This window comes from Ctenocephalides felis, unplaced genomic scaffold (genome assembly GCF_003426905.1).
Source record: "Ctenocephalides felis isolate EL2017-DRISC unplaced genomic scaffold, ASM342690v1 CF-g0.4_SCAFFOLD_03553, whole genome shotgun sequence".
Lineage (NCBI taxonomy): Eukaryota > Metazoa > Arthropoda > Insecta > Siphonaptera > Pulicidae > Ctenocephalides > Ctenocephalides felis.
In genome coordinates this window covers 9,099-19,601 of record NW_020539707.1, presented here as the reverse complement: position 1 = coordinate 19,601, position 10,503 = coordinate 9,099, and the positions used below count along the sequence as shown (strand labels likewise).

Sequence of the window (10,503 nt, the reverse complement as noted above, 5' to 3'; positions counted from 1 at the left end):
ATAAAAACTATCTACAGATTTACAATTGTTGACATATTATATTAGCCAAGCTCAATATAATGCAAGGAGAGATTTCTATACGAGCATTCACTCCGCAAAAGATGAACTTGTATCTGGCGCCATTGACATTTTGCTTCCGTTGGCAGACCTGCGTCTAGTCGAGTGAGTGCATCTATTAATCTGTGGTCGTGTTCAAGTCACGTGTTCTGTGTGATCAGTAATCCATTATGTTGCTTCGTGTTCGTGCTGCGCATTAGTTTGAACGTATTTGTGTTTTGGTGTTTTTTTTTCTATTTTATTTAAAATTAGTGCTTTGGTGGACAAATAATCAAATGGCATAAATTGGCGATAAAATTGTTTGCAGATTTTTGGTTAGTATTTTGATGAATTGTTAATTCAAGACGTGAAACAAAAATTTTGACAGCGTTCTATTTCGTATTCGCTTTGATTTTCAATGTGAAATATTCGTTAAAAATGTTGGTGCTTTCCACGCTTTTGTTGCAACACGCGGTTGATTTAATATAAAACACAATGTTTGTTTTATTTATGATTATTATGTACATACGCACTTACTTTATTTATTGATATCATTTCCAATTTCATAGAAACGCTATAACTAATGCATATTCTATTTTAACACTGTAGTTGACATTAATTTTTTTTCCTTTTGAGACTATTTTAAAATATTTTATTTCTATATATGAATTAGTATAATATTCTTAACTTTCAGGTGTCGGTGAAGAAATTTTATCCAACATAATGGAGAGCCATGTGAATGTTTTGCCGAACAAAATCATCCTACATTTTATAGCCATGCAAGGTACACTGAGTAATAATTTTTAGCAAGTAAGTACTTGCAAGTTATTTATTGCGTTGGATATAATCCTGATTAGTATTATCAAAAATGCTTAGTAATAGCAAAATTGTTTTACGAAACACTTAAATGCACATGTTTCCAGAATTTCATGAATGAAATTCTAGACATTTGATCTGCTTTTATTGTCCGAACCTACAAGTAAAAAGTATGTCTATATATTTATTAACAGTTATCAGCAAATGTTGTCTGTATAATTATGAGTTTAGCTGTTAGTTTACGATTCACAAATTTTATAATTGCTAGCAAATATGGTTGTTGATGACACGCTGTCGATAATTTCAATTATTAAATTTGTTATTAACTTTCTATGGAACAGATTAAACTTATGTAGCATTGTTTATGGTCCTTGGTCTAGTTCTCTTATTTGTTTGTCATTTTACTATCCTCAATTTTTAATTTTGCAACTATTTTTTATTTTCTTATGTTCAAAAGTAAACCTCACATGATTAACTTCATAATTTTTTTCTTCACATAGTCTCTACTATACTTAGACGGTACTCTGCTTTCTGGTCACCTCCTAAAATTAATATTAACAAAAACTTGACTTACTATGTAAAATTCTCATAATGTTTCAAATTTCTGATATAGTAACATATTCCCACTTCAAGATATACTTTTGCACTGTAATAATTCTTTTGGAAAAAATTTGCTCGCTGCTATAGAATTTATCGGAAGTTGTGATAGAATATTGTACTTATTCATTACTAAAGTATCCCAATAAATTTTGGCATATGTATATGTATGAATGTGGGTATATATGTGTATATATATATATATATATATATATATATATATATAAATATATATCGAGTTTTACATTGTTTTCAATTGTTATGATTAGATGAAAAGTCCTGAATTGATTAAGGAATTTAAATTGAAGTGTGTTAAAAGATACTCAATGTAATAAGTTTATAGTAATGATTTCTTTAAATGTTTCAAAAGAAAAAATATCGAATTTGAACTTGATACTTAATACTTGCTGTTTGCCACCAGCATGGAACTTATGAACCATTATTAGCTGAGCTTGGGATCTTATATAGTAGATTTTTTATATTAACTATGATGGAAATAGCATCAATTTCAAATTCAATACAAATTGCTATTTGCTATTTAAGCGATCAATGAAAGCATTTACATACATTTAATCATATATCTATAGCTAGGGCATATCATTAATACAATCATGAATTTACTTGAAAAATTCATTTTAGAATCCATGAGTTTTCGTCTTTAAGCCTAATTCAGTGGAACAAATTTACATTCAAAAACTAAAGTATGTGAAATAATGCAAGTATGTAGCTTGTATAGTAGTTTAACTGTGTATTAATTTTTCATATAATAGTTGAAAATCATTTTATACGTGAAAATCAATAATCAATACTTAATCTTGCATGTACTTTAATTATTCTGAAGGAAAAAATATTGAGAGCATTTCATTTTTAGCAGATACATAATACCATATTGCATTATTACTAAATACATTTCAGTTTTGGTATGAGATTTTGGAGAAACTCTTCATCCTTGCATATAAAAATACAATAAATTCCCAAACATACTGTTTGTTAAGTTGCAAGCACTATTATTTTTATGCAGTAAAACAAAGCATATACTCCGGTGACCAAACAAATGAATCACATTCATAGAGCACTCACACATCTATGTTTCCTTTTGCGTAAAATACAAATGCCTATTGCTTAACTCTATATTTCCATTATATTCCTATTATAGCCTTGGATTCGAGTTCACATCCATACTGCATATTTACCTTTGCTTGGTCAATAGGATCTCTGTTATTAAAAAACAGGCATTGATTATAAATTCAATACTTCTATAGCCTTGGGTTCGAGTAATTACGAAAAAACGATGCGGCCGAACTTTACCAAAAACTAATCAGTATGAATAACCGTTTAAGAACATATTTGCGAAATACATACATCTTATCAACTTTTAGTAAATCATTGTCGTTGTCTTCCGCTCTTTCGGCTTGCTGAATATCCTCGTTTTTAATGGTTATATTATCTGACTCAATTTCTTGCTTTACAACAAAACCTATATTTATTGAAAAAAAAAAACATTTATAATACGATTTAAAAAGTTACTTCTTAATTCAAATAGTTGTAAGATAGTAGCTCTCCTTGAATCCTTGCCATTAATTCTTCTCATTTTCTGCGGCACTGGTCAAATACAAACGATCATCTAGTTTTAATAAATTGACTATGACTTAATTAATTTGACTATGCAAATTAATTGGGTCAATGGGATCTCTGGAATTCAAAAAAGCATTAATTACAGATTCAATACTCCTACTCTTTGACTTGCAGAAATTCTGTATGTAAAATAAAGACCGAATCATTATTTGTGCAGTTGATAATACAATATGCGAATTATAAAATTTCGATGGCCATGGCTCACAGAATTTATCCTAGCCTAAGGAAAATGAATCTTGCTCCTCGATAACAATAAGATAAAAGAGAACACTTACACAGCCATCACTTCATTTTTTCATGAACGAGCCGATTATACTAATCTATGTTTAAATCTTCTATAGTTTTCAACACCGCGTAAAGGAACAGATACTCGAGGTGGAAATACTTCTTTCACCAGCTTTCCTTCAGAGTACTTTTTTTATCTAGTGTGGTGGTTTTTGTAGTATTAAGTAATATTGTAAGTGCGAAACTATGTGAAATTTATAAATGGTAGATTTTTATGAAATCATTATGAAAATAAATATATTTGTATTGCATATTAAAATAATACATTTGTTTTATAAATTATATGTATTTAAACTAAAATAATATAAAACACAGATAAATAATAATATAAAATAAAAATTTCAAGGCTTACAATTTGCTGGATGATTTTTATCATAAAAGCATGAAAAACATAAAAATATATTGCAGTGAGCACGCTTTAAAAATTCTGCAGCATTACATAAACATTTGGCTCTACCTACAGATCCTGGAAAGCATATCTAGTGCTTCCTAATTTGCTCACAAACCATGCGTATCTGATCATTTTTTTAAATACAACAGCGGATAATTGGTGATGTATTAAAGAATGTATTTTCACTGTGTCTTCTTTCTATTCAATCCCCTTTCAATTTGCGTGATTTGATAACAATTTTGTATTTTCTCCATCCTCGTTCGTAAAATTATTATTGAATAAAGCTGTCTGTCTGACCACCCCATGAGTCAATTATCAGCAAAAACTTGTTATTTTCCACATAGGGCCCTAGAACATTGTTTATGTATGACACAAAATGTCCTTTTGTTAATTTTCCACTTTTAGAAGCGGTTAAAAAAACGTTTCCCAGTTCAGGCATGTTTTTTCCATTTTTGACGGTACTGTTTGGCCAAATTCGCCCGCTGGCTCACGCAAACATAAAAACACTTTAGGAAGCAGTTTACCTGATGCTGTCACAGAATACTGTGCAGTATATGTGTGAGTTAATTTAGTAAAAACTCCCCCACTAAAAAATATATTTCCGTTGCTTCAACTTCAAAAAGATTAAACTGCTATCAGAAAAGTCTTTTAAAAGTACAATCCTCCCTATATAAAATATTGGGTTCAAAGGTAAAAATATGTAAATTTTCAACGGAATGTTGGATAAGAGTGCTTTGGAAACTTTGGCTTTTATGATGAATGACGCCTTAATTCGTGTTGTCTAATTCTCTTATGGATATATTGTGATGTTTGGCCAATGTATTGTTTTTGACAATTTTTGCAAGAGATTGTATAAACTATGTTAGTATTAAATTTAGGAGGGGTGGTGGATTTAATTTTTGAAAACATTTCTTTAAAAGAATATAAAAGCTATTCCTGAAATAAAAATATCTTCTTCTTTGAGTAGTTTGGCAAAATAACCAAATAAGCCTTCAATGTAGGACATGCTATGCAAAGTAGGTTTTATATTGCTGTTTTGGAACAATTTGGTGATGGATTAATAATTGTTAGATTTATGAAAGACAAGTCTTTTATTGGTAATGGAGTTACTTTTTCTTCTTAGCCCTGAATATTTCATAGCTAATTCATCTGTGAACATTTTTCTTAAAACATTTATGGCATGATCACACTCATGCAACAAAATCAGCCTGTAATTTAAAAAATGCGTTTATAAAATTTAATTTTTTCTTTTTAAATAATTTCATATGTTTTATACCAGATCAGATTCCATTTTTTCCCATTTTTATCGCCCATTTTTTTCCACCACTTCGACATCATTTACAGTAGTCTTCAAAGGGAATAAAGTATCGGAAATATTTGTTTCCTTTTTGTGCAATGTACGGTGGATCGAATTGCTTTTTTGGTCGCTGGCCTTCTCCAAGATTATCAAACGATTTAGACTTAAATCAAGAGTTGCTGAAATCAAATAAAAATTATATGTCAAAATAAATCAGATTGTCTTGGTCTGTCCCAATCCTGCATTATTTTATTCATGCTAGCCATTTTGCAGTCAACGCCTGGCAAGGCAACTCTAAGGAGAGCTGTAACAGAAATAGATGTTAGGAAAACATTATAAACAATGAGTCACATTTTACTCACATTCAATAATCAAGAAACGCTCTTTGAGCATCTGTACTTCTTTTAAAAAAATGCAATTGCAAGCAGCTTCCCGTCCTCTGCTTGGGAGAGCCTCCACTCCATGCATTGGACCATCTTCCATTCCATGCGATTGAGCTTCAGCAACTCCATGCGATTGAGATTCAGCCACACATCCGCCCGTAGTAGCTGCATTAAGAACAAATTTGTTTGAAAATATATAATATTTTATATGATCACGATTTTTTTTTTTTATAACTCTTACGCTAAGGCCGGAATTGGACCTCAATAGCTTCCAGTCAACGAGGTCAGGAAGCCCTGCTACAGCTGCATCTGTACATTATAATAATTAAAAATATTATATAAAATATATTTTGAAATTGCAGTAATTTATTACCTTCACCATCCGAAGTGTCGCTTTCTGATTCAGGTATGACTGCAGCCTTTCTTTTCCTATGCCCCTTGCCTAATTCCTCTTGCGAGGCATATTCCGAATCATCTGCGTGCTTCCTTGCTGACATATATGTGCCTAGAACAAATATCGAAGTCAATAAAGCTTCCAACATTTCAATACTTCATATTTAAGTTATTTCCCACCATATAACCCGACAAAAGTTATTTTTCTTCTAATCCACTCCGACTTGTTCACTGACGTTTGCTTCGCAGCTAAAGACGAAATGCGATATTTCATACAGGCAGGGGGCCACCACACTTCAGTTATATTTTCAGAATCATTATTTTCCACTATCAACCATTTGGAAGGAACCTCCATTGTGTACTTAGTCGTCCGAACAACAGCAAAACTTTTCATTATGCATTGTAAATAAATTAACAATGCCCAATATATAAATTCCTCCGAAACGACTCCTTAATTGGGATTTTTGTGATCGTCATCATCTGCCTAAATAACTTTGCTAAGAGCAAAGCCGCAGATAATTCTAGCCGAGGCAACGTCACATTTTTTAATGGGGCTACTTTCGATTTCGAACAAAGTAACCTTGATGACAAGGTGCCATCTGCGTATGTTGCCCTTAGATAAATGCAGGCACCATATGCATACAATGAGGCGTCTGAAAATCCGTGACATTGAATTGTCACCGGAATTGACTTAAAAATATTTCGGGGAATACTGAGATTCTCTAGATCAGAGAGATGAACTTTAAAAACATTCCACCTATCTTGTAACTCTCGCGACAAAGTCTCGTCCCAACCAAGGTTTTGCCTCCACAACTCCTGCATTATCAACTTTGCAGTTACAGATATTGGAGATATGAGCCCAATTGGGTCATAAATCTGTGCAATTGTTGATAATACAGATCGTTTTGTGTCAACACCTTAATATGCGCTATTTTAAAAACATCCTGTGAATGATTCCACGCAAGCCCTAAGGTTTTAACAGTGTCTGCTTCAGAAAACAAGGCCATAGCAGAGCTTTGACTTTCCTTTCGGATAGTTTGTAAAACTTCACGACAGTTACTTGACCATTTATGTAAGGAGAACCCCCCTTTCATCTAACAATTGTACAACTTCCCTTTGTATCTTAACCAACTCATCAGCAGTATCAGCACCTGTAATGATATCATCAACATAGCAGTCCGTATCTAGCACTTGTGCTGCCTGTGAAAATGTTAACGCATAATTTTGCGCCAGCATCTTCAAACAGCGCATTGCCAGGTACGGAGCACTAGCTGTGCTATATGTTACCGTGGTGAGTTTGAAAATCTTTAAGGTTTCCTGGGGTGACCCCCTCCATAAGATCAACTGATATAACTGATCAGTATCCTTAACTTTTATTTGGCGATACATTTTCACAATGTCTGGCACAAAAACAAACTGATGGCACCTGAATCGAACTAAGATAGAAAACAAATCCTGCTGCAATTTAGGGCCAGTGTGAAGAATATTATTCAACGAGACACCAGAGGAAGATTTCGCCGAAGCATCAAAAACTACTCTAATCTTATTGAAGTTATTATCCTTCACAACAGGGTGATGTGGCAAGAAATATAAATTATTTTGAATTACTTCATCCTGAGTAAGTGATATCTACTCAGCGTGCCCTAGTTCAATGTATTCATTCACAAACCGTGAATATGCTGCAAACAAAATACTATCTTTAGAAAATCGCCTCTCTAAATTCAAAAACCTATGTTTTGCACCTAAATACGATGATCCTAGTTTTTCAATTTTGCCATCTACAAAGGGTAGAGCTACTTCAAATTGACCATTTTCAAGCCGTGAAACATTAGAGAGGAAATGATCCTCACATAACTTGTCAGACCCGGTCATTGTATAGTTAGAGGATACCTCCTCCAACTGCCAAAACCTGGTCAGACTGTTATGCAGGTCTTCATTAGAAATAAATCAAACATGCACATTTTCCTGAGTTTTTGAAGTATATACCCCTGAGATCAGCCAACCAAAGCAGCTCTTTCTTAGGATAGGTAGGTGGTTCCCTAAACGAATGCAACCTTGCTGTAGCACTTCGAAATATAACTCCACCCCTATCAACATGTCAACTGACCCTGGAACATTGAACATTGGGTCCGCTAAATCAACATTATCTGGAATCTTCCAGTTATCATAATCTATAAACGCAGAAGGCAGAGACTGGGTGATCCTGTCAACAGCTACAAAATTAATAGTACGAGCAAAGGACCCTAATCTAGATCTTATTGTCAACTTAACAGCCTTGTCACACAAAACAGTCTGCCCCTGTAACATACTCAATTTATGCAGAGATGAACTAACCGGGCATTTCAATTTTGCTAACAACGAGGAAGTTATTAAGTTGATTTGTGACCCACTCAACAACGCTCGCACCTTATGTTGGGTTCCGTCGGTGCCCATAACAATGAGAGAAACCGTAGATAACCGGGGATGTTTGCATCCCCGTATTATTTGCCATGCATACAGTACTACTTGAAGTGCTGGGCATTGGCTCAGGTTCTTCATGTAGCAAAGTATTATGCGATTCTTTGCACTTTGAACAATCATATCTAAATTTACATTTAGCAACATTATGTCGAGAAGCCAAACAACGAGAGCAAATCGAATTTTTATTAATAAAAAACTTACATGCCTTTACATCCAGTGCCTTAAAAGTAGAGCATTTATACAGCACATGGTCTTCATTTTTGCAATAACTACACAGTTGTGTAGGTTTCTTAACAATTGTATGAACAGACTTGGTGGTTGGTTTGCTGTCTGTGCTACACGAATTCTCCAAGGCTGTTACCCGGAGTTCAAGAAATGTGAAGAACTCCACTAAAGAAGGTAACTGCTCTGACGCCCGAGACAGATTCCAAGCCACTTTTGTCCCACTGTCAAGCTTCCTACACAACATATGCAATAAGATAATGTCCCAATGTGCTGCAGGCTCAAAGAAGGCTTTCAATGACTGAATTTGTTGTCTTGCACTATTTAAAAGAGCTCTCAACCTCTCATGACTGCCCTTTTGTATTACAGGTATGCTATCAATGCTCTGCAAGTGAGCATTGACAATTAAAAATTGATTATTGTAAGTTTTAATTACAAGATCATATGCTACTGCATAATTTTCATTTGTGACACTTATACTAGATATTAATTCTGAAGCTGATAAGGTGAGAGCACCTTTTAAATAGTGCAATTTCTGCACTGGCGCTAATTTTGAATTATTATGAATCAATGAATTAAAAATGTCAATAAAGGCTGTCCACTCACTATACTCGCCATTAAATTTTGGTAATACAATATCTGGCAATTTCACGCTATTTTTTGATTTTTCGGATTTTTGATGGGAGTCAATAATTGATTCTATCTCAGCTATCATATCAAAGTATAATTCCGAGTATTTAAGGTACTCATTAGTGTACACACCTGGAGACATGCTTTCGCTGGACGTACACCTCATCCCAGTTGTGGATACGTTCAACAAGCTTCTGCTTCCGAACAGAGAGAGCCTTTACATTGTCGCCCTCCTGGAATCCAGTAACATATTTGTTGATGGCATCAAATAAAGCCTTGATCATTTTATAGGTGCCTTCCAATGAATCCGCATCCGCCATTATACCAGCCAGTTATACTATACTAAATTAATATTATTACAACACGTGCTACACAATGTACAAAAGCAATAAAGAAATCTTAACACTTATTACTAAGTCAATTAATACAGGAATAAGGTCAATAAACACTTATGTGTAATGTGCAACAATAGTGAGGTTACTGCAATGCATAGAATTTTGAATCACTCACGACCCCCGTGTTTTGAATTACACGAGTCAGCGTTGATCCTAATTTTTGTCTTCCACGTGGGATCCTAGTAACACGATATCCTCCCCAGCTTGTGTAGAAGCTTCTCGATTATAACTTGATCGTCGAGTTGTACGAAATTAGTGTTTGCATGAATACCTTTTTCTTGCGCTGCGAGCTGAATCCTAACCTCAAAATTTGGAACTCCCAAATCTTTGAGTGACGACGACGATTTCAGCGTCCGAACTGCTAGCTTGGTTAAGGATATTCTTGTTGCTCTGCTGTTTGTTTACGAACGACATAGACAACTTCAATGCCGCACGCGTAAACAAAACAATATACGCCGGTAATACTTCTTGTATATAAAAAAACTTTTCTCACCACAGTGTATAATAATTCTCAAAAATAAAGCTTGCACTGGTGACTATCCGTGAGAAAGACCAAATTATGGTATAAAGAAACACTGGATGGATTATAAGTTAATATATTTTATAAGATGTTTACTCCTCGGCGGTATATGTACAAGAGCGGCAAGTATTGCGGGGAAGTCATGTCAAAACGTGAACATTGCGTCTTGCATGACATGTCGCCAACATAACAGTAACGCGTCGTTCTGACAATACGAACGACGCGCGCGAAGTTTAAATACACAGTTAGAACTATGAATAATTCTGTCCACTCATCTTATATGTCTTACTCGTACATCTCTCTGCCTTGTCGATAGTAATGTTCCATTTATTCTACGGGTCCTCTGAATAAAAGCATTCATTTCGAGGCGTAACACCAATTGAATGGCCTTATCCATCCTCCTAGAACACTTTCTTCCCAAAACTCGGTTTTCATTTGGTTAT

At 34.1% G+C, this 10,503-nt stretch overlaps 2 protein-coding genes and 1 long non-coding RNA gene across 3 annotated transcripts; 1 reads left to right on the top strand and 2 right to left on the bottom strand.

The window, feature by feature from the left end:
* The first annotated feature begins 229 nt into the window (after positions 1-229).
* On the top strand, positions 230-3,552 carry LOC113382666. The gene is made up of 3 exons (XR_003367676.1): positions 230-371; positions 731-846; positions 3,426-3,552. It is a non-coding gene; the product is annotated as an uncharacterized LOC113382666 (long non-coding RNA).
* A 3,910-nt stretch (positions 3,553-7,462) lies between these two features.
* LOC113382669 lies at positions 7,463-8,140 on the bottom strand. The gene is made up of 3 exons (XM_026620908.1): positions 7,941-8,140; positions 7,820-7,872; positions 7,463-7,764 (listed from the first exon to the last, which is right to left on the bottom strand). Exons 1-3 carry the CDS (start codon positions 8,138-8,140, stop codon positions 7,463-7,465), a joined length of 555 nt encoding a protein of 184 aa, XP_026476693.1.
* A 100-nt stretch (positions 8,141-8,240) lies between these two features.
* Positions 8,241-9,230, bottom strand: LOC113382668. The gene has a single exon (XM_026620907.1). It carries the CDS (start codon positions 9,228-9,230, stop codon positions 8,241-8,243), a length of 990 nt encoding a protein of 329 aa, XP_026476692.1.
* Positions 9,231-10,503: the final 1,273 nt, after the last annotated feature.